The 24,611-nt window shown below is 37.5% G+C and overlaps 2 protein-coding genes and 1 pseudogene across 5 annotated transcripts; 2 read left to right on the plus strand and 1 right to left on the minus strand.

Moving 5' to 3' along the window:
* The first annotated feature begins 547 nt into the window (after nucleotides 1-547).
* On the plus strand, nucleotides 548-13,604 carry LOC144647234 (neuronal acetylcholine receptor subunit alpha-10-like). Of its 3 annotated transcripts, none has more exons than XM_078507005.1 (6): nucleotides 548-761; nucleotides 4,790-4,908; nucleotides 7,111-7,253; nucleotides 8,104-8,148; nucleotides 9,448-9,557; nucleotides 11,355-13,604. In XM_078507005.1, the coding sequence occupies exons 2-6, from the start codon at nucleotides 4,860-4,862 to the stop codon at nucleotides 12,655-12,657; spliced, it is 1,650 nt and encodes a 549-aa protein (XP_078363131.1). In that variant the 5' UTR covers nucleotides 548-761; nucleotides 4,790-4,859; the 3' UTR covers nucleotides 12,658-13,604. The 3 variants fall into 3 exon arrangements, with proteins under 3 accessions (XP_078363131.1, XP_078363132.1, XP_078363130.1); XM_078507006.1 differs by lacking the exon at nucleotides 548-761 and adding an exon at nucleotides 2,721-3,325; XM_078507004.1 differs by lacking the exon at nucleotides 548-761 and having other exon boundaries at nucleotides 3,723-4,908.
* Nucleotides 13,605-16,478: 2,874 nt separating this feature from the next.
* Nucleotides 16,479-21,388, plus strand: LOC144647235 (neuronal acetylcholine receptor subunit alpha-10-like; annotated as a pseudogene). Its single transcript, XR_013569549.1, has 5 exons — nucleotides 16,479-16,590; nucleotides 17,236-17,378; nucleotides 18,058-18,102; nucleotides 19,313-19,422; nucleotides 19,821-21,388. The product of XR_013569549.1 is annotated as a neuronal acetylcholine receptor subunit alpha-10-like (transcript).
* A 731-nt stretch (nucleotides 21,389-22,119) lies between these two features.
* LOC144647592 (adenosine receptor A2b-like) lies at nucleotides 22,120-23,055 on the minus strand. The gene has a single exon (XM_078507377.1). The coding sequence runs from the start codon at nucleotides 23,050-23,052 to the stop codon at nucleotides 22,120-22,122; it is 933 nt and encodes a 310-aa protein (XP_078363503.1). The 5' UTR covers nucleotides 23,053-23,055.
* Nucleotides 23,056-24,611: the final 1,556 nt, after the last annotated feature.

The raw sequence follows: 24,611 nt of genomic DNA on the forward strand, positions 1-24,611 counted from the left end.
TTTCTGAATGGAGCAACAAGCTTTCACGCAGGAGTTTTGACGTGATTAATTCGATACTCATTAAAAATACAAAGACCAATTTACTTGCTAGCTCGTACTTGCATTGAGTTCGCTTCTGGTTTTTTACATCAGTTCTGGCTACACGGGCGCATTTGTTTTACCACAATGACGTGATGAGATTTCATTTAATTTATAGCACAAAACAGACTAACCTAAGTTCTATAGAGATAAGATTGCAATCAGCATTTTAATTCAGACAATCGAAACGTTCATAAAAAGCCTGGTGACTTTTAAAGAGAATGAAAAATTGAATATCAAACAAGGATCACAAAAAATGCTTTAACTGGTATTGTAAGTGAAGGAAAACTTGGTGCTTTTTCCCTACTGGAGAAAGCAATTTTCTACACAGTGTTTTCATGTCCGTGAACGATGTTTAAAGTTGCGTGTTACAAAGTATCTGATGCCCAATCACTATTTTGGCTCTCGTCATTAAAAATTCATTATTCTAATCGCAGTTAGCTCGGCTCATTTTTTACATCGATCGAATTGTCCGGTCGCGCAAAGTCAATTCTCCTCCAAAAAGCAGGTGTATGGTTTACATACCTCTTCGAAATCTTTGAAATTCCTTTCCTAAGAAGTTATTTCTTCGTGAAGCAGTCTTTCTCAGTCAAAACAAAGCCTGTACAATTGCTGGAAACAAATTTAGGATTTCCATTTGTTCTCCTGGGCAGTCGTGGCTCACCTAACAACGAACTGGGCAAGTACGTATACAATCTTTGTTTGGTTATAAGTAAAGATTTATGTTGTCTTCTTGGGTGATTGTTTAACCAAACTTAGACTGATGAACGTCGCAATAGATTTTTGATCAGTGGATTTTACTATCACGCGAGTTTTCTCTGCTTTACTCTAATGGCTTTTAAAATGCGCTTGATGTAAATTTTTCTTCCATCATACTTTTATATTACGACATTAAGTGCAATCAATTTACACAAGTGAGAAAATCGTCACGGCAAAGCTCTTGAGCTACCAAATACAGCTAATTTCAAACAAGCCGTTTTCTTTCCATTCTACGATGGTATTATTTCGTAAAAATTATCGATCAGCCATCAAAAATAAATTTTAAAAATCACTTAGTGAACGTGAAGGCTTTTTTACATTACATGGGCATAACTTACTTTATTTACTAAGCCGTGTCGGTTTTCTTTAGAACTTTTATTTTGTGTGAATCATTTTCATCTTAAGTATCGATGTTTCACGTAAATATGCGTTCATTTTCTTTTAAGACAACTTTCGATCGTTTTTATGAAATTTTGTAGATTCGTTTGTCTCACGGGCGGTTTACTGATTTGAATGTGTTTAGCATTGCCTAAAGGAAGATTTAACATCACAAACGAAAGCCCTGCTTCCAGTTTGTTCTGTAATTGTATTTGTTTTTAAAATGTAGAATTTATGTTTTCAAACACTCAAGTTCTACTTGTCTAAATAACCGCAGATGGTTTTGTCAATCAAGACATTTGTATTGGGAACGATATAAACAATAACTCTTTTAGCAGACAAGATAGAGAATTTTATCAAAAAATTCTGCATAATTCAGTCGGACGTTAGAGGGTTGGTTATTGCATTTACATTACAATACTAGCAATATATTTTTTTCACACCTTAAAATTGCCTTCGCTTGTTGTTCGAAGAAATTATATGGCGTATTTCCAACTACATAGAATAATTATATATCGCTGTAATTTTGTGTTTAGTCGTCCAGAAAATGACAATTCCTCTGCTTGTGGTTATATGCTGTCTATCCTTCCAGTATAAATAAAAAGTTTTTTCTATACAAACGTGAAACGGCAAGTTGGCTTATACATTCAACTGGTTTATGTAGTCAAAATAATTTTTTTTTAAAAATCAGCCTACTATTTAACGGGAACTGACGAAAACGAAAACCGGCGTCTGAAAAAGTTGTTATTTCTAAATTATTTTCTACTGTAAAAACGATATGAAACAAATCTCTAATAAATTAAAATTCGGGTCGAAATTTTATCAAACGGAGCCCCTCTAGATGGCTCACGCGTAAAGGAAATCAAGGTTAAACCAATGTTACCCATCTCGCTACGACACTTGTGACCGAACTTAAAAACACCGTCGCCTTCCAAACCCTCTACAGGGTGCTAGCCTCAAAAATAAAACAACGTAAGTTATAAAATTCCTTGAAAAATTAAAATCATGGGATACAAGTGATATAAACTTTACCACCCGGCACGTTTCGGTAAGTAAGAACAGCTGAAAATGCCATACGGACATTTATGTTTCTTTGGGGGGACTTGTTTGCCGGCTTATAGTATGAGAATATCAAAACCCTGTCCAACTCTAATTTTATAGGGTTAATTTCAGCAACCTTTCCAGGTCTCTCATTGAAATTCTCATCGGCTGAAATTCTAATCTGTCTATTAAATTGCCATAAAAAAAATACGTTAGGTTTACGAATAAATTGGCCGTGGCACATCAAGACAATATACCCCCCTATAGCTAGCTGACGGTTTTCCGGTTTTCTTTAGTTTCAGCACCTGCTAAATTTGTACTTCGTGAATGATATTGTTTAATCAGGATACTATTGTCGCTTTCTTGGAAGTTACAAGACATTTTTTTCTCATTTTTCGCAAATTATTTATATTTTAAGGCTTAGAATTGTTTACTGAGCCAGCTCGTCGAAGCCGTCGATAACTGTCAACGATGAAAGTCTCGTTTTCGCGAGTAATTAAAAAAAGCAAGGCATGTTAACACTGAAAATTCAAATTTTCCTGTTATTTTCTTTCGTTTATATCTTCCTACTTGGCCTAGTATGGCGCATAACGGCGGCTTTCGGATATATTGATCTGTGTTTGTGTTTTTAGTCTGCTTCTCAGCAGGGGCGCCAGCCTAGAACATTGCCTTTTATTAAACCACATTGGACTATTTTGTTCTAGACTATATGTTTTCTCCCCATTTTCCTGTTCTGCATTCCCGGGTCGTTTTTCTGGGTTATGCATGCTGTCGTTCACGTCCATTGAAACCCCCAACTAGTTCAAAGACAAACATCAACTTTCAGTCAATCAGAACTAACCAGCTGGCAAGTTTACTTGTTTGTTTGTTTGTTTTATTTATTTTCTGTATCTGTAATTGAAGTTCTCCTTACTTCGAGAAGTTTCGAAGGATTACTGATTATACACTGTGTTGACAGACCAAAAAACATTTCAACCTGACTTCTGAACCATGCAAGACCATGCCAGTTGCATTCCTTTTAATTGCTACAAGGACTAATGTTAGCGAAGCACAACTCTTCCTGAAATCGGTATGTCTGACTGGCAAAGCTGTCTACAATATGCGTTTTTATCCAAAAACGTAGAGTTCGTGTGCCATCTTAAACGCCAACAATTATTAAATAGGATGATCTTTTTCACAGCCGGATTGTTATATAAAATCGTACGTAGTTTGAGAATGCTTTTCAAAGTGGCAATTTTTGAAAACGTTTTTTTCGATGACGGTCTTCTTCGGGGGAACACGACGCCGTTTCTCTATCACGACATGCAATCTTTTATTTCCAAAACGAAATAGCCTATAAAAAAGCTTTTTTCCCGGTTGGTGGTACAGAGTTACGAAAGTCATTCGTTGAAGTTTTAAAAGAAACTAGAAACTGAATTTGTTATGGAAAAAGCAAATACGTTTTATTTTAAAATACATTTCAAGTCAATATATTTGATTTGGCGTGAAATTTCTAAAACATAACCATATAGTTATTTTATATATATATTATAATCCGGAATTTCCATTATTTATGTTTGTAACTGAACAAGTCAAAATCTTGCTAATCTTCTTATAGGTGACATCTTTCAACTCCGAGTTACTTTGCCGAAAAGCGCCAATAATAAGATTCTTAGATAATCAAAGTCTAGGATTACTTCATGTAAGGAGCATGTTAAGTCGTGGTTTGTCGGCAATCAATAAACAACACCACCATTACTCTTCTAGAGACATTCATTTCAATGCCCATCAAGAAAATCACAGTTTTTCGATCAGTCCAACACAAAAAAATTATTCTGTTTAAAATGTTGAATGGAGCTTGCACGTGGTGTTGTGTGTAGCTTTTTTCGCCCGTTTTCTCGAGTTTTAAAATTTGATTAATTACGCACTAGATTTGACTGTTTTTGTACTGCGCTGTGTATCTATTTAAAGTTAAATCACGCCGACAAGTAATGCCCTTTTGTATAACCGTAAAAAATGTATTTAACGAGACATATCAAAACCGGCGAGTGCGTCAAAGTCAAAGGATTATTTAGCTTGATTAAAGTTGAAAGTTCATGTTCACATCATGAGATTGTGTTGGAGAAGTTTTGTAGAGTTCTCTTTGTACGCACAGCGTAGAGCTTTTACAGCGGAAATATATTTTTTTCTTTCCATAAATGGACCAAAACCCACTTTCATAAATAAACGTTTTCAAGAGAAGTGTTGCCCACAAAGCCGACATAATAGTGGAACGAATTCCCTACACATGGCAAAATATTTAATGCCAACCCCTTTAGAATCTTTCTTTGTAATCAAAAGTAGTTATTGTTCTGTACATTTAATTTGTTTAAGGTGATGACTATATCATACTTAAAGTTTATTTTTATATCTTTAACAGGCTTTCAAAATGGATCAAATTGGTTCAAAATAGCTCATAGCCACTTTAAGCTGCTCTACCAACTGCTTAGGCCGTCTGAAACGGAGTTATCGAGATCACGCGAGAAGTTACTTTATTTATTATTATCTTTTCCAGCTGAGACCAGCATCGTATATCGGTAATAAAAAGGCAATCGAAAGCATTGACTGAAGCTGAACTGAACAGAATGAGGTTACACGCAGTGTTATTTATTGTCGGCCTCTTACATTCCACAGGTAAGAATACATTTGTTTCATTTGTGATCATTTGCAAAAGTGTTTGGTTTTTCCTCTGTTTTGGCCTTGAATACAGCAAAATACAGAAAGTATCAGAAGTCCATGAGTCTTTTTGACTAAAGATCGTTCAGATCACGAATTATCTAAACTTTAGCCATGTTCGAGGATGTTGTTAAAAAACTGCATGTTCTTAGGACACCAAAGCTATTTCTTTGTAACTGTTGTATATGGTTTCTTTTTCCAAGCGATTGGTTCCAATTTTGTATTGATATTTGTTAAAATAGTTTGTATAATTTGAATCTTTTATGACTTTTTTAACTGATAGCTTCGACTAGACGACACTGCATACCTATACCTACTGTTTTCATTCCATTTATTTCTCACAACAATATTAAATGTTTTAACCATGGAGAAGATATGAAAAATCAACAAAGATACAAGTGGAATCTCTTCTATTTTTTATTAAAATGTCCCTGAACCATCGCCAGCGGATGAAACGAAACGTTTGCACAAAATCTTTAAATGATGTAAAATTTACATTTCATAATGCAGTGGAACCCCGATATAACGATCTTCTATATAACGATATTCCCGATATAACGATGAATATGTTATGTCCCGGCAATAGTAAAATGTATGGGACGGAACCCCGATATAACGATTCCTCGATATAACGATATAATTTTACTGCCCCCTTGGCATATCGTTATATCGGGGTTCCACTGTGTCTCAAAGGAACGTTTTAACATTAAGATTAACATTATCATGTTAGAATGTTTTTGGGCTTGCTATGCCTTCAGCCTACAGCTGGTCATGATATAAATATTAACTCCAGCAAATTATCTAACACAAATCAACAAGTAATATAATGAGGGCCTTTCTCAAGGTTTCCTTGCCATCTTGGTTGAGGGCAGGATCGAAGGTCGAACACATGTATTATTTTTGTCGTTAGATTCAGTTTTTAATTATTCATGGCCCTAAAAGCTAGTAGCGTTAAACTTAACCGTGTTAGAATGTGGTAATTTACAACCAGTAGTGTTATCTATGGGACGCAAAAAGTTTAACACTTTAAAACGTGTAGGAATATAAACGCCAGACCTTCTTTAATGTGGCTGGACGTATAGACTTCTGTTACGTGTGCTAAAGATTTCTGATATGACTTTTTATCTAATCTATAACTATGTTTGAACTATATACATTTCGCCGATAAAAGGTTAAAAATAAAACTTAAGGTAAAAGCTGTTAAATTGATGCTAAACGTTTTCGATCTAAGTTTTATTTTTATGCTTGAACTGTTCAGTCAGATTTTCACAATTGTCCGTCTAAATGTTATACAAGGTATAGCTATAGCGTATGGACCAGGTAGTTTAAAAACACTGAAGCAGACATTTCCAACCAAAAACAAACTTCCATTGAGTGGAAAATTAATACAAGAAAGAGAAGTCAGTTTTAAAATAACGTATAGGGTTTACAAGAGTCCCATTTTGTTCTGCATGTTCTACAAATTTCTACAAATGACGTAGCTAATGTTTATAAAATAAAGGAGTAACAAGTTACATATATAAACTGAATCAAGAGTCTTGGTTACATAGTGGTTTGCCCACGTCACCGAGAAGATGGAGACAAAACCTTAAAGACTTCTGCAGGAATTATTCAATGAGACACGCGATTTAGAAACTTTGGTCGAAGAATAAAGAATTCCGTTTTTTTCGGATCCGCCCTTTACAAAGTCGCCGGCTAAATTAACGAGAACAACGGAAGAAATCTTCTGAAAGTCGTGGGATAATTAAAAATCGAGGTCAAGGAAAGCAGAGCAGACGTTTCCTTGCCTGAAATAGTTTCATTTCCTTGCACTAACTTTTGGGGTTAACCGCACAGAATCAATTATTTTAATAAAATTACATTACGATTTAGTTGAATCTCACTTTATAGCAATTTTTATCTGAAAAGAACTGAACTACGTAGCGGATTGATAATAAAATTTTCTACTTCAGTCTCAGTACTTGTCTTAATTCACTCTTTGCAAGTGCACAACTGTCTCAAGGGTCAATTTATTCAAATTTATATAACTGTTTATCAACCGACAAATGTGGTTAATAACTTACAATTGACCGTAACGGCCAAGGAAGAGTCTAAATACCTTGAGTGTTAATAAACAAAAAATCCTTGAATTTAATTTTGTTTTGATTCTTTGTTTGTTAGTGAAAGGCGCTTGGGAAGTGAACGAAACTCGACTCCACAAGGAACTTTTCAAAGGATACAACAAACACACTCACCCCAGGCTACCCGGGACAGGTCCAGTCACGGTCATGTTTGATTTTCAACTCATACGCATTCTTGATGTGGTAAGTTATTGCAACACATTTAAACAAGTTTCTTTACAATTTTTTAGTAGAATCAGTATGTAGTTATAAAGGAAGTTTCAAACCTTTCTCGAAGTTGACTATTACTGCAGTAACTATGTCTGATAATTTAATGGGTCATGATAGATCTAATGCATGGGTCGAACATTTTGTCTATTTTAGAGTTTTTCTTTATGAACTGGTTAGGGATGGGGAACTGAAAGTTGAAGACCAGGCTGGTGAGCGTAGTCAGTGGAAATTTAACTACACTGGAATCGTCGAAAATCACTTTGGGAAAACAAAATAGTGGAGCTTGGGAAATTTAAGCAAAAACGCTCAAGACTAAGGCCGAAAACCGAAAGTCATCCTTAGTTCTCAACGGCTATCTTCAGCGCCTGCTTAAAATTATAACTGTTACTTAGTTGGCATTCTTGAAGTAATATATAAAACACGAGCGATAGTAGTGTTATCATAGAGATATCCAAACACTCGAGAAGAGAGTTGCTAACCCTAACCCTAACGGAGTATTTTTTATGAAATTCATGGTGTTCGTGTAGCCGATGAAACAGTCTCGTGTGTTTGGTATATCTTCTCAATCGATACAAAAACTACGGAGTACTTAAACTGAGAAATGAAATCGAAAAAAACCTATGCTAATTAAGACCGGGTCTCCAAACCTCCTTCACGGTTATGATTTTCTTTGTTTTAACTTGATGAATTATTCAGGAGAAAACGTTTGAATCCTCGTCTTCTCTCGTTTTCTTCTGGTGTATAATCTGGTCTTTTGAACAGTACCAAATGAATTACCTAGTGGTTGCTGTTTACTATAACTTGTGATTTTTCAAATCAACAGAGTGCGAGAAGTCAGTACATCACCACATACGCTTGGGTGAATCAGGTAAGTTATGATCGTTTGCAATCGAGTTTTAATAATATTAATTGGTATACTAATAGTATAGTATTACTACCATAGTGATTAACTTAATAATTCGGTCACTTTATTCAGCCACATCAGAACTGATATTACACAAATTGTATCGTGAAAAGGCGGACTCACGAGGTCATCCCGCACTTAGGTCCAGCTAACATAAATTTACAATCTAAGTTTTGAAAATTTACTGGATTGTCTGTATCCTATGTAATTAACAATCTAAAAGTTAATATCTAAAATATCTGATAATATCTGGTACTGTAGCATATAATTAATGAATGTTCTTCGCACTCATTTTTAATCCGTTGAACAATTTTGTCCGTCCATACTCCCGCACGGCAACACAATGTTTCTCAATGTGTTTCTCTACTGTTTTTCTGATTAGAATCGGTATTGTAAGATTTCACTAGTTGGAACTGATGCCCACTGTGTTTGTAACAACATCGTTTAAAACTTGTGACCTGCGGTAGACCCTTTCAAAGTAGTATAGGTTACCATTCTATAAGAGAAGTTAAACCAAGAAAATTTCAATCGTAGCTAGAGAAAGGATTGTTTTATAAAAAAAAATCTTGTTCCTTGGCGAAGTCTCTCGAAAGTCTCTCGTTTTTTTTTTTAATCAGACTAACAGCGAGCTGCACTTTATGTCGAAGACAGATCAAATAGCTTCCTATTCGATCATGCGTTGAAAATTGAATAACAGGAAACCTAATTAGCTTGAACGGAACAAGCTTCAGACTATAGCCATTTAAAAACAATTCAGCTTGTGCGGTCAGACAATACGTCAATTAGTCACGGTTATTAGATTACCAAACAGATAAAGGAGTGGAAAAAAGCTTATATCTAAAATAAAATTTGTCTGCTTCATTAACAATCGCGTGTTTTTGGTGAAATGCCAATTTGACGCAATTCCAAAACATCTTCAGATAGCCATTCCAAGATTATAACTGTATATAACTTTGTTATAATATTGATGGATATTGGTAATGAATTGTTAATAACAGAGCCATCAGTATTTAAAAGGTAATCAGTCACAAAAAACAGGATTACAGTATTAATATAACACTTTGAGAATTTCTAAACGATTTAAAAAGATCATTAAAGTTGCCATTGCATCCGAAAGTTTCTTTAATTAGTTTATTCCGTGCGTCAGCTGTGTAATGCTCGCAGCAGTTAAACTTAATAGTGCAGTAATGCGTAGGAAAGCTCAATCAAAAGTTTTCTAGAAGCTGTAAGAAAGACGTCACCTAATTCTGCATTTCTTGTTAGTATTGGAAGAACAATCTGCTGAAATGGGACCCAAAGGATTATGGGGGAGTCAAGGAAATTCACGTGTCGCCTGAAGACATCTGGGTACCAGATACACTCTTATACAACAAGTAAGCTACGTAGTTCAAAATTATGAGTGCGGTTTTGTACAGTAAAATGACAATCTTCGATTTTGCTCGATGACTTTTAAAGCCACACTTTAAATTCCAATTCGATCTTGGATGCACGTACACGTCTTAATTAACGAGCTCCTGAGCTCTTCTGTGTAACGTACGTGGGTAAATTAATTACATTTACATTTTTTTAATGGGGGTTGAGAGAATTTGTTTAAATATAAAGGCACTTTTCTTTGGTGGTTGTGGGTGTCTTCATATGCTAGAATTATGTATTGAGCTTAACTGATTGATTTATTAATTGATTGATTTAGTTTTTGTCACTTTTTGGTTACTTTAATTTTTGGAGAGGAAAGGCGCAACAGATCTTTTATTTGTTAACATGGTTTAAGTTGAAACAAGTTTCACAAGTCACCATACGAAAAGCAAGATTCATATCTGATATTGTAAGCTATTGTAATTGCCCCTTAATTGTTGAACTGCTCTTGGTGTGTGCACAGCTGCTAAAGTTAAAACGCTGCAGTCAATACGTTAAATCAAATTTTAGTTGATAGTTTCCAAATGACTTCCGAAAGGCGGCGATTGTCATTACCTATGGTTTTGCATTTTGATGAGGTCCATCTAAAATGTGTGATTGCAAATAAATACACGAGAAATCCTAGTAGGTACTGTTTCTCTATATTTCAATCAGTTGCTTGCTTTCTTAAATTATATAGCTCATAAGTTGCTCAATGGCACAACACCCAATTCTTTAACGAAGTTACCGTATTTTCTCGATTAAACGCCGGACCCCGATTAAACGCCGGCCTCGTATAAACGCCGGGTCAAAATTTTTATTTTTTAAAAAAACCCGGGGGGCGTTTTTGGCCCGTTTTTTTTTGTAAAAAAAAAATTTTTTTTTTTTTATTTTTTAAAAATTTTTTTTTTTATAAATTTGGGTTTTGGGGGGAAAAAAAAAAAAAAAACCCCCCCCAAACCCCTGCAAAAAGGAAAAAAAAAAAAAAATAAAAAAATAAAACCCCCCCCCCACCCCCAAAAACCCCCCCCAAAATTAAAAAAGGGGGGGGGTAAAAAAAAATAAAACGATTACAAGCCATTGTTTAAGGCAAATAAATCTTTAGGAAGTATGGCTTTTTATTAAAACATAGGGAAAAAAAAAAAACAAAATAGTGGAATGACATTGTAGAACAGGACTTGCAAAATAACAGAAACCAATTAGATAGCGTGAACGACTTATGATGGCGAAGATGGAAGACGATTACAATAATATTAATTCACTGGAAAACATGAGACGTGCATTTTGAAGTAAAGTTTGTCTAAGATTCAATAATTTTTTTTTATCGTTCAGAGAAGAGCTTATGATGAGTTTTGTCCATAAATAAAAGGGACTATGTCACGGATTTTACCAGAGTTTTCAACAGCCAAAATTTATATTTCAGTCGCAACAAACCTAAAAAAATAGTCGATTTTTATTAAAAATTGCTATATTAGAGCATTGAAACTGTTAGCAAACGTCTAAAGATGCGAATGGCTTGGATGGAAATGGATGGCAACTTGAAAAATTAAGGCTTAACTTTTCAAGATGTTTCCGCGCGTCTTCCATAAAATCGATATTTACAGCCGTAGCTTGATTTCTATCCGCAATTTAAGGTTACATCTTCCTTTAGATGTTCAATGGCAATGTTTTTCAGTAAGTTGCCAACCACTAATTTCAGAACAGTTTAGACCAAAAATCTGCGAAATTCCTGTAGCATAGCTCCTTTGAGACACTTTTTTCACTGTTTTACGTTGCAGCATTGACGAGGAGGAGAGAATAGGAGGCGGTAGAACCACATATACCACCCATGTAGAAGTGCATTATGATGGGAGCAACACGTGGTTGAACCCTGCCATGTTTAAAAGCATCTGTAGTGTGGATATCACAAACTTTCCTTTCGACGACCAAGAATGTCTGCTCAAATTTGGCTCATGGGCTTTCGATAAATCGAAGATCGATTTAGCCGTTAGAAACGGCAGCACCCTCAACAGTTACTACATCATAAATGGCGAATGGCAACTGCTGAATTTGTCCGTGAAGAGGAACGCGCTGAAATATCAGTGCTGCCCGCACGAGTTTGTGGACATAACAGTTCGTGTAAATATTCGGCGTGAATCGCTGGATTACATCCTGAAGTTGATCATTCCATGCTCGTTGATCTCTTCCATGATATTTTTAGGGTTTGTCCTTCCGCCTGAATCAGGTGAACGCATTGGACTGAGTATCACAGTTCTTTTGGCCATGACTGTTTTTCAACAGCTCAGCTCCGAGCTCATGCCGTCATACGGCTTTCCTCTTTTGGGACAGTTCTACTTTGCAATCATGTTAGAAATCGGGGCTTCTCTAGCAGTTACGACGCTAATTTTGAACTTTTACCATCGCAACAGGCGAAGAATGCCTAAGACTATGAGGAAAGTAATTCTGCAATGGCTTGCGCGCTTGCTGTTTCCTTGTCAAAAACCAAAGGATTGGAACGAAATTCATCGAAGGAGCGTAGCTATACGACGGAAAGTCATAAACGGCAGTGATCTGGAGGCTAAGGGGGATCTTAGCACTGATTCAGGTTCTTGTGAGGAAGATGTATACGAGTGTTCAAAGGAGAAAAGAGCGCGGCGTGATCCGCACGTGCATACGTGGGTCATGCAGGAGTCTGGGGCAGTGCGCACGCTTTCACCAAACGACGGCGCCACAGGGAACCACTCATTCTGCAATCTTGCGGTCTCCCCAAAAAACGATTGCAACCAGAACGGTGGGCTCACAAAGGACTGGTTTAAGAAACTAAAGAGAAACAGAGATTTCCGAAGCCGCGACAAAAAATCAGGTCGCACTGGAAAGAAGCGGCCTTCATCAGCAAAACTCTTAAAGAGACAAATGACAGTGGATTCACTACCTTTTGGAGCCAATGTGCTGGACTGGTCTGAAGAGAAGTTAAAGAATCAAAAGGAGTGGATAAAGGCAGCTCGTGTTTTGGACAGACTCTTTTTAATCATTTCCATTATTGTTTCTATCCTCACCCTTCTGACAATCTTCCTGCGAGCTCCGAGATTCCGTCTTTACTGAATGTAAATAGTCTCTTTGCAGCCCGGGTAGTGGGGCCTGGGTTAGCAGCCGTTATTTGAGTAGTCACAGAACGCTGCTCTAAAGAAGAGACACACAACGCTTCTTTAGTGGACAGCAAAAGGGAGGCGAGGGGACCTAGAAATGACACAGGGGTCAAGCGTGACGCGTGAATTTGCGCAAGTTTAGTGCGTGGAACGTGATTACGATTCTCTGCCCCCCCCCCCCCCCCCCCACACTCGCCCCACTCCACCTCTCTTTCTTCTCTTTGTGGGGAAATTTAGTTTTGTATAATAGATTTTGAAAGTATAGCTGGGTATATGTATCACAAATGGCCACTTAACTTCGGAAGTATCTTACCATTTCACACAGGAGCGCTAAGCTACCAAAAAGGCTCTTCCACAGTGATAGAAATTCAACATTTTACCGCTTTATTAGATCTGGTAAAGGTTTAAAGCTTGTGTTAAATGTGCAATATTTCCCGTGCTTGTAACCCGACTTTGCGGGTTTGAGTTGCTACTGGGCTAAATAGTTTTCGACCAAAGTGGCTTGGGGTATTATGTAAATACTACTCCGCAAAAAAATAATTCACTCAGCTTGGCTTATTGCAAAGGAGTTAATTGTCCGGGTACCATCACGTTGGTTTTGATAGGTGAGACTTTTTTATTGGCGTGGCGACTGAGGAGGATTACTGCAACGTTAGTGTCGTGAATTTTTCGCCAATTTTCTTTAAGATACCCAAAGAGTTAGCGATTGTTATTATCCAATCAGATTATAGCTCGAAGGTGCCACATCAGCTCTGCATTATATATATATATGTCACGTTGCCTAGCAACATTTTTGTCGAGAACTGCGGGCTCAGACAAGGCCAGTCAGGTTCTCTTTTGCTTGGTTTGAATGTAAATAAAATGTCAATATTTTCAAATATAATGCTATGAACTGAAAGTCAACAACACAGTTTTTCTTTAAAAATATACACACGAACACAGTTCAGTGGTGTATTCCCGCTTGATATTTCTTCGACCAACTGTACACAGTGATCTCTGACTAGGGTTCTTTAAGGAAAAACCAAATTCTTGTCGGGGCCTTCTTTAAGACACTTTCCAAGTATTTTTGCAACGTTTGGTCGAGGAGAGATTGGATACTAGTAATACAGGGTACGCGGGGTTTGACGGGAAGAGATGAGGGCAAAATGACTTTTTGAAATCACACCCTACCGACGATTTTTAGTATCCAATCTCTTCTCGACCGAAGAACTGACCTCCACTGGGTGCCAGTCTATATACAAGACCACCTTTGAAATCAACCCCGTGCTCCAGGCCCGTAGCTAGCTCTGCCTAAGCCCCGTACTGATTTTTAAAAGAAGTTTCTGTTACAGTGGGGCAAAGTGGTGGAAGAGTCTTCCCCACGATGTAGAGCTGGTCCCAGCCAGTAAGATATCAATTGCCTGATGTCTCCCTCGGCTCCCCATTATTTTTTTTTTTTTTTTTTTTTTTTTTTTTTTTTTTTTTTATTTTTTTTTTTTTTTTGGGGGGGGGGGGGGGCGCCCCCCCCCCCCCCCCCCCACTGCCTGAAAAGGTCCGGTCCGCGGAATGATACAACATATATAGTCCGCTTGAAAATAATTTTTGCATATGTTACTTGTATTTATTTTCAACAAACATGAAAGAATTACTTAAATTTTTTTCTTATATTCTCCTCTTTTTCGGGTTTTCAGCCGTAGAAGCAAAGGCAAAGTGTGACTCAAATGTATCCAAATTGCTTCCCCCAATTTGAATATTTAAAATAATATCGCGGTCCGTAACGATATGAACGTACGGTAGCCTAAAGCAAACTTGTCATCCAATTCTTGTATGCAAAAGTATCATTTTAAAAGCTATCAGCTTGCGAGCATCGATGGGAAAAGCCGCTTTTCCAACCTTTCTACTTCTTCACATCCATTATGATACTCCTGTGTACCTGGACGCGGTATACGAAGTAGAAAGCTCGCTTGCACTCCCGAAGACAATAACGGTAGACAACGAGTGTAGCGATATAACGGCGTAGCTGACCTACAGGCTTCTTAGATCGGGCCTATAATGTTTTCAAAATCGTACTTTTGACTGGTACTTTTAAAATGTGCAATAAAACAATTCAGGCCGGAGTACTTTCAAGATAAAATTGAAAGCAACTATCAACAAAACATGTATCTCGCAACTGAGCCTTGCGCGATGAGAACAAGGCTCATTTTGGAAGTGGAAACTCGGGAGCTTTCTGGTCTAGCCTGCTATAAGTAACCCCCCCCCCCCCCCCCCCCAGTGGGGCGTAGGGCGAAATCAGACAAGCGAGCCGAGTTCCCTTCGCCCCATCTTCGACCAGAGAGCCTTCTAGACAAGTGACTGGCAAACGCACAATGAAAGACTAGTTCGTTTATTTAGGAATCGGTGAAAATTAATGCAATTCTCTGAAGAATTTAGGTGCTGTCGAAATACCAACAAAGTCACTAAAAAGTGAAGGAAAAGGCATTTTTGAGGGTCTTTAGTGAAAAACTTCCCCGAAGCGTCCCCCCGTTTCCTGAAAAGTGGTCCTTACGGGTCAGTTTCCAGGCCAACAACTCTTCAAAAAGCTGGTTTTGTAACACCTCTGATAGCATTTCGTGTGCTTCTGGTAACACGAATAAAGACAAAATTAATAAGCAAATTCTCGCTCTACAGCTCTTTGGTCCGTTTTAAGAGAAAACGAACCTACCCGGGCAAAAACCAGCCTACGGGCCTGCGCTTCCCCTATTTTTTTACTTTGTGTGTTTTTTTTTTCGCCTTCTTCCCCTTCAGTGAAGGAGCCTCTGCGTAGGAGAGGGCACCTAGACAAGGTAATTAAAAGTCGCCCCCACGGACTTACGAGTAAAAGAAGGACTGTTTGCAGTCTATGTAAGGGTGTATTGTTCGTATATGGTATTGTAAAAGCATAACCACATTCTTAGCAAAACTGGAACCTTTCCCAACTACAAATTAAACCTTTTAGAATAAACTTTTCCCAAATCAGCTAAGTTTTTTTCTCTCTTTTTAGGTCATCTATTTTTTCCCCCCCTGTTTTTTTTTTTTTTGTTTTTCTTTTTATTTCCCCCCCCCCTTTTTTTTCCTCTGGTCTCCCTCCGTTTTTTTTTTTTTTTTTTTTTTTTTTTTTTTTTATTTTTTTTTTTTTTTTTTTCGCTGCCTCTCTATAACTATTTTTTATATAACTAATCCAAACACAATAAAAAATTTTTTTACGATTAAGTCTTTTAAATAAACGCAAAAAAATCTACTTAACGAGACATAATTATGAGACACTGGCTTGTCAGCACTACCATACAGTAAGCAAATTATGGGATTAAGATCGATTGATTCAAGTACACAAGTGCACCGGAATTGGACATTCTTCACATTGTTGCTCGTGAAATTCTGTTCAAGCTCCACGTACATACAGTATGTACATATCTAAGATAGGAAGTTCCCTCGAGAGAAAGTGAAAAAGGCTTCTGCCACAAATGAATAAGCTACGCCAAGTGTAAGCAGAACTACAAACTCTGCGAAACAGAACAACGTCTTGATCAACTGCATATGGCGAAACATTTATTGTTAACCTCTTTTCAGTCTCTTTCCCTTTGCTCAAAGGGATTACGCTTTGCGTTGTAGACATTTAATTTGTTCCAGGTGAAGACTGTTTCGTACTTTAAGTTTATTTTTGTAACTTAAACAGGATTAAAACTGATTCAATCAAATAGCAGGAATAGCTCACAGTCGATAACTCTTTACTAACTGTTTGGACTGCCTGAAAGTAAACTGAGATAGCACAACGATATGTTCCTTTCTTGAGCATTGTTTTGCTTTCCAGTTTAGACTGGCGTTGGAGCTGAGCAGAGCAGAATGAGGCTAAATGTAGTGTCACTATTTATTTGTATCTTAATACATTCCACAGGTAAGAATACATTTTTTTCTCATTTGTGATCATTTGTGAGGGGAGGATTTGATTTTCTATATTTTTTAACTTTTTAGTTATCCTGAGTAAATTTACCTAATTTTTGTATCAAAATATTATGTTAAGTAATGTAAGTTTAATTCTATATGGTATTAAAGAGTGTGCTCTTGGTACATATGCCGCAGAGTATCAAACGCGAATATTTTTCTCAGTTCTTGAGAACAATTTTAATACACTAGAAAAAATAAAGAGACAGGGATAGTCTGCAGTATTCGAGAATGTTGAGTAAAGTTCACTGACATGGCAGTTAAAATTTTGGCTGTGATAAACTGGAGATGTTTTACAAATGGACACAACATGTTTGAGATTTCGCATCTATACACCTAATTGCGAAAATCATAATTATGGTGTCCGTAGTACGAAGTTTTCGTATTATAGAAGTTATTTGCTACGTAAAATGCTTGGGTTTTTTGCGGGCACCCAGTGAACTGCCGGTAAAACGTGTCAGTACAGAGAGTTTCGAAGGATAAACAGGTGCAGGTAAAATTAGCAAGCTTGCCAATGTTGCCGGAGACTACTGAAGATTAGTGAGGAAAAAATGGTTTAATCCACTTCTTTCTCATCTCTTTTATCTTTGTTTGTTAGTAAACGGTGCACTAAAAGTGAACGAAACTCGACTACACAAGGAGCTTTTCAGAGGATACAACAAACACACTCACCCCAGACTACCCGGGACAGGTCCAATCACGGTCATATTTGATTTTCAACTAATAGGCATTCTTGATGTGGTGAGCTTTTACAACCTCTAGACATACCTTTACTAAATTTCTAGTAGGGTCACCTGTATCATGCAATCTTAACACTTTTTATTCTCAAAATATTGAAATTTTATGATTATTATATGATCCAGCTTAGGCAAACGACATTTTATCAAGTGAAAAATGGTAAGGGATGGTATGGAAGTTAAGGGTGGGAGATGGAAGCAGAGGGAAAGAAAGCCGGGCATGATGGCGCATTCAATAAAAAAAAAATAGCGTAGCAAAAACGTTGGATAGAGTTAAACGTTAGGGCAAGTTGTCGTTTGACTGAAAAATGAACAGCGACTGCCTGAGGTAATTCTGACTGCAAATAAAAAAAAAAACTAAATGCCGGAAAGGAAGTGCTTAGAGAGAGAGTTGATAATGGTTGACGAAAAATCAGACTTTCTTGCTGACAGAGGTTGACGGCAATTCCTAATCTGGTCACATCAATTTTATACGTGCTGAGGAGAGTTTCACTCTCTTGACAGGCTGATTATGCCAACTCTCGCCTCCTCTCAGCTCGTTTGAACGCGCGTAGGTGATTGTCGATAAGAGTAAAAACTCTCGTTCAACTCTCATTCTTCTGCCAATCCTCGTTTGGCATGGAGTTCAAATCACGTACGACCCAGTGGTATCGAACTGACTCAAGATTTTTCAATATCAACAGAGTGCAAGAAGTCAGTACATCACCACATACGCTTGGGTGAATCAGGTGAGTCGACTAGGCTTAGTTTATTTCTGATAGAGCGCGGGTCCGGGATCAACCCCTGGCCTGGCCCACTGTGTAGTCTTCTTGAGAAAGATCACAAGGACAAAGTACCCCTTTCCAAACAATATCATATTTGGCTTCCGTCAAACTGTTAAGACAAAATGCTGGGGATAAACCTGCAATGGACTAGCATCGCATCAAGAGGGAGTAGGAATATATATACTCCCGGTTGCTTCTTGCCGCGGACACCGGAAAAAGTTTAATGGACTTTTGGGTCACTTAAACCTGTGTGCAGACTTTAACTATTTCACTATTATTTTCTTGAGGTTCACCAGATTTAAAAACAAGTTTGTAATAGACACCAAAATCTGAAGACCCTTTCATGCACACTTGGTATTGTAGTTCGCGATCGGTTCCCGTTTTAGTCTTAATTAAGAGACGTTCACTTAACCGAGTAGTCATGTTAAAAAAGGAGAAATTCCAGGCGAATTAAGGTGGAAGAAGACTGGAAGTTTTTTAAAAACCTTAATAATATCTTGTTTCTTGGCAAACTTTCTCGTTTCGATCACTGTTAAACGCATTGTAACCTGCGGATTATGTTTCAGGCTCACACGATTTATTGTGTGATAGCCAATAAAAATAAGTAGGAACTGGATGAGAATGAGACAAGATTTAGACTGCAGCCATATTTTAAACCAATTTAATGCTTTGTGCGGTCAAACTATATAAATTTAATAGATAAGCTTAAAATTCTGTTACTTCCTTAATTCGGCACATCGGGTTTTGTTTAGGCAAGAAAATAAACTAAAAGTGATCCATTGAATTAAACATAACTGAAATTCTAGTCAGAATATCTTCTGGTAGCATTTTCAAGTGTACAAAGTATATCATATACATTACTGACGTTTAGTCCTCTTTATCAACGATCGATTGGTAATGAATAGAGTTAACTACAGAGAGATGATACTAAAAAGCTAATCGATCATATAAACAGGATTACAGTTTCAATATAACACTTGCAGAAAATTTTAATCGATTTAGAAAAGATCATTAAAGCTGACATTACATCTGATGGTTTCATTAATTAGTTTATTCCGTGATATTTGTAGCAATTACAATTAATGTTACAAGAAAGCTTAATCACAATTGCAAAATATTCTAGAAGCCGTAAGAAAGATGTAATCTAATTCTCGAATTCTGTATTTCTGTTTAGTATTGGAAGAACAATCTACTGAAATGGGACCCAGAGTATTATGGGGGAGTCAAGAAAATTCACGTGTCTCCTGAAGACATCTGGGTACCGGACACACTCTTGTACAACAAGTAAGCTATTTTTTTAGTATTTGTTCAATATTCATGAGTGTATATTAAAAAGCCGACTTTGATTCTGGTTTGAATCTGGTTCAATCTTCAAAATTCCCTTTACTGGTCTCTATGCATTTCGCATAGTACTAGTTAAAAGAATTCATTTCTAATGCTAGGATCGATCATCCTCTTTCCATGTAAATGGGGCCTAAGTCTATTGGTCACTGCATTAGCTAAACGGTTATCTGAAAATATTATATAGATCGTCATAGTGTTTTGTTGAAGCATTATGACTAAATGGACAGCTGCTTTAGCTTTTGTTATAAAACGATGGCAAGATAATTCGAAGAATCAGCTTTTTCAACACAGAAAACGAAACTAATCGAGGGAATTTCTTTTTGTTCTCATTTATACAGTATAGACGAGGAGAAGCGAATAGGAGGAGGAAGGGCCACATATACCGCCAGTGTAGAAGTGCAGTATGATGGGAGCAACATGTGGTTGAACCCAGCCCTGTTTAAAAGCATCTGTAGTGTGGATATCACAAACTTTCCTTTCGATGACCAGGAATGTCTGCTCAAATTTGGCTCTTGGACTGCTGATAAATTTAAGATCGATTTGGCCGCGAAAAACGACAGTGTATTCAACAGTCATTATGTGAAAAATGGCGAATGGAAACTGTTGAATTTATCCACGCAAAGAAGCGCGCGAAAATATCAGTGCTGCCCGCACGAGTTTGTGGACATAACAGTTCATGTAAATATCCGGCGGGAATCACTGGATTACATCCTGAAGTTGATCATTCCATGCTCGCTGATCTCGTCCATGATATTTTTAGGCTTTGTTCTTCCGCCTGAGTCCGGTGAACGCATTGGACTGAGTATCACAGTTCTTTTGGCCATGACAGTTTTTCAACAGCTCAGCTCTGAGCTCATGCCATCATACGGCTTTCCTCTTCTGGGACAGTTCTACTTTGCAATCATGTTAGAAATCGGGGCTTCTCTAGCAGTTACGACGCTTATTTTGAACTTTTACCATCGCAACAGACGACGAATGCCTAAGACTATGAGGAAAGTTATTTTGCAATGGCTTGCGCGATTGCTGTTTCCTTGTCAAAAACCAAAGGATTGGAACGAAATTCATCGACGTGCAGCCATACGACGGAAAGTCATAAACTGCAACGATTTGGAGGCAAAGGGGGAGCTATACAGCAGCGCGTATTCAAAAACGAAAAGCGCGCGGCGTGATCCGCACGTGCACACATGGGTCATGCAGGAGTCTGGTGCCAAGGGCACGCTTTCGGCTCCAAACGACGGCGCAAGCGAGAATCACTCATTCTGCAATCTCGTGGTCTCCCCCAAAAACGATTGCAAGCTCGCAAAGGACTGTTTTAAAAAGCTGAAAAAGAACAAAAATGTCAGAAGCCAGGAGAATGAAACCGCCCACACTGGAAAGAAGCGACCTTCATCAGCAAAAGCTCTTTAAGAGACAAATAATAGTGGATTCACTGCCCTTTGGAGCCAATGTGCTGGACTGGTCTGAAGAGAAAGTAAAGAATCAAAAGGAGTGGATAAAGGCAGCTCGTGTTTTGGACAGACTCTTTTTAATCATTTCCATTATTGTCTCTATAGTCAACCTTCTGACAATCTTTCTGCGAGCTCCGAGATTCCGTCACTACTGAATCTGAACATGCAGTCTCCATTGCAGCATTTAGCTGGATCAGGGTGGGGGAAGAAGAAACTTCCTTTGTTAAACAACCCAAAAATGCAGCACAGCGGTGCCGGGCAACCGAGTGTGCGCAGTAGCTATCGAATGGTTGCTAAGGGCATAGTGAATACCGCTAGTATTAGCATTTCACACGCATGCGGTCATTGATATTTAAATCTTTCTGAGAAAAAACACAACTTCGGGTGACGTCTTTCTTAGCACTGTTGTTTGACACAGACTTGCACCGTTTCCCGGCACCGAAAAGTGACTACTTTCTTTCCCCCCTCTCCCCCCTGACCTGGTTCGACTGCGAAAGACTGGAATGAGAAGACGAGAAAGGGGTAAAAGTGGTGCGTGAATTGCGCAAAATCATTGCGTAAATCGGGATTACGATCCTCTTCTCCTTTTTTTTTACGAAAAACATCAAGTTTTCTATAATTGATACAACAATAACAATAACAGTTTATTATAACATTGCAGTTAAAAACTGAATGATAAGGATAAAATACAAGTCTCAAAAATTAACACTACTATGATTATATTACACACTACTAAGTTACTACTACTACTACTACTACTACTACTACTACTACTACTACTACTACTACTAATAATAATGATGATGATGATGATGATGATGATGATAATTACGACGCTTTCCACTTGCTACTCCTTGTTTATTCGGCGCAGTAAAGAAAGGCAATGGCGAGTAGAGCTGTTTTTATTTACAACAGCGAACAAAATTTTACTACGTATTCCCTATCATTCTGTTATATATAGCATAATCTTATTTTACACTTTTCTATTCTGACCTTTTTACAAACATCAAATTAAACTAACACTTAACTAGTTGCGTCAGAAGTTACTACGCTACCTCGATTCTTAATTTTTACTCAGTTTTAATACTAAGTACGCTCTTGCACCCAGAGTTAAGACTGCTCGCGGTCACTGTTATATACAGAAGGCGCGTATCAACGATGATAGCACTGAATGTCGCTAGCCTTACGATTAGCGTAATGCGGGATTTCTGGCCCAAGACATGTTCCGCAGTATGTCCACGATAGCGTGTCGAATGTGTCTCATCTTCCAACAGTAGATAACAGGGTTCAGAGAAGAATTAACATACACAATAATATACGAGAAAAGATAAAACTTCTTCAAGGCAATGCTCGGGCCGAAGATTTCAAATGCGGCCAAACATATAAAGTGAGGTAAATAACAAGCCAAAAACACGAGATATACATAAAATATACCGACTGCAGATTTAATGAGGCTAGCAATATTTGTCATATCGCCATTCTGCGGTACTTGTTGTACTTGCAGGACCTGAATCTGATTCTTGTGGCGTCGTACGGTTAAATAAATCCTGATGTAAACCACTGTTGTAAGAAGGAGGCAGAGAACTCCAATAATGAATATAACCTGGGAGACTATATCAAGCGAAACCCAGAGCGTTAATAAAGCAAGAAATGCACTCAACACCCATATTGAAATCACCACAGCAACAACACGCTTGTGAGTCACAAGTTCCTGATATCTGAGATGAAGATGAATGGCTAAGAATCTGTCGACACTTATGGCCACAACTCCAAAAAATGAAGCTATAGCAAATAAACTGATCATGATGTCAAAAGCCATGTAGAAGTCACAGCTGGGATTTTCTTCTTGTAAGCGGTTGACTAGAAGTAAAGTGTATAAAGGCTGGCTCAATAACCCAACACCAACATCAGAAACAGCAAGACTCATGAGCAATGTCTTTAAAGTCTTTGGCAACGTTGACATTTTTCTTAACGTGTGGATTGTAACAATGTTCAACATGATGGCAGTAAAGCATAGAAAATTGTTGAAAACACAACTAGCGATATACGTCGAGCGCAGGTCTTCAAATTCGGAGTATGTTGGGTAGTACTGCAATAGTAATTCACAGTCAGATTTCTTCATGATATCGAGTCGAGTTTCTAAAGAGCACTTGACGTTTCGCATACAAGATGTTTTACGACTGCTAAGATAGTTTTCTTTCTCGGCGCCACGGACCAACTGGATGACTTACGTAAAACGATTTCTTTACATAATACCGTGACGATCCTCAGTAAACGAAGGTGGTAAAGTGCTCCAGAACTCTTTCTTTTTATATATATATTTCGTTTCTTGATTTGGTGTTGATAGGAAAAAGTCATTATGCACCTGCAAAAGTAAACTTTACAAAATTTTATTTTTATATTGTCTGGAGAAAACAATAAGAAGTCTCTTTATTAAACTTTTAGTATGTAAATCTATGCTACACCTGTAAACTGCTTCCAGTTTCATGTGGCGTCGCATTGTTCGATGGAGACGCATTTTTGACGGAATTAGTACTGCATAAAGAACAACGCTTGATAAAAATGTTTTAAACCACCCTCAAAGATTTTGTTTTTAGCAAATAACCATTTTTTGGTCACTTATAGTCTATCAAACCAGGCTACTTATTGCTTGTATTGATATATTTTAAACCATCGAATAAGGTTTAACATATATTAAATTAACAATTATTCCACGAGCGCGCGTTGGATATGAGATGGTAGATAGCCAACGAGGCGCCGAGTTGGCTATAACGATCTCATATCCAACAAGCGTGAATAATTGTTTTATTAAAACCGCCCAAAGAATCCCAATATTTGAGCTCCCCCGCCAGTTGTTATCATTGTTGCGGTTCAGCTACTATATTTGTGGCCCATGGTTATAAGCTCTTAAAAAACTCATTAATAATTCATAAAGAAAATACAAAAGAAATTAATGTTTAATGAGTGTCTTTATATCTGATAAAGACACGGCTAAACTTTACGTCCAATTTTCTAGGCCAAAATAACCCCAAATCTAAATATTAGTGCAAGAATGAGTTGATCTACATCAGAAGATTTTAAAGCCGTTCAATAAATTCGCAGTTCGTGTTTTATCAAGTCAAAAACACTCGGCTGCGCCTCGTGTTTTAAACTTGATAAAACACTGCTGCTCATTTATTAAACATTATATATACCATTGTCTGTTAACCGATCAAAACTCAGGAACTGCAATATACCATTGCTAGTTTTTAATAATACGGTATATGTCGACTATAGGTTTTTCACGGCACCCATCGTAAGATGTTTTACGATGCTAATTATAAAAATAGTTTTCTTTCTCGCAGCCAGGGACCAACTGGATTATTTTGGCTGAAATGATTTCTTTTCTAAATAAATCCTTAAAAACGTTTGTGACATTGGTTGGATGTAAGTTAGCAGGTGTTTAAGAAAATTCAAAAGAAAAAAGCGAAACAAAACAAAAAAAAAAAAGCGATGTCTTAAAAAAGAACGCTTGGTATATTTGTCGATGGTACACCTGGAAACTGCATTGTTGCACTGCCGGGTTGTGCCGTGTTGAGACTCAGATGTTAGTCTGATGTAATCTGTTCGGCTAACCAGATTCCGGTAAGCTGAACAGTGTTTGCCATCACTGAAAGTCCAATTCCTGAAAAATTTGATCCT

This window comes from Oculina patagonica, chromosome 3 (genome assembly GCF_052425735.1).
Source record: "Oculina patagonica isolate OP01 chromosome 3, crgOcupat, whole genome shotgun sequence".
NCBI classification, from domain to species: Eukaryota; Metazoa; Cnidaria; class Anthozoa; order Scleractinia; family Oculinidae; genus Oculina; species Oculina patagonica.

Bases quoted from the DNA above. Each gene is read 5' to 3' on its own strand.
- LOC144647592 (XM_078507377.1), bottom strand. From the start codon at position 23,052: ATGAAGAAATCTGACTGTGAATTACTATTGCAGTACTACCCAACATAC.
- LOC144647234 (XM_078507005.1), top strand. From the start codon at position 4,860: ATGAGGTTACACGCAGTGTTATTTATTGTCGGCCTCTTACATTCCACA. The intron at 7,254-8,103 runs GTAAGTTATTGC...TCAAATCAACAG, and splicing joins TCATACGCATTCTTGATGTG to AGTGCGAGAAGTCAGTACAT. The intron at 9,558-11,354 runs GTAAGCTACGTA...TTTACGTTGCAG, and splicing joins GATACACTCTTATACAACAA to CATTGACGAGGAGGAGAGAA.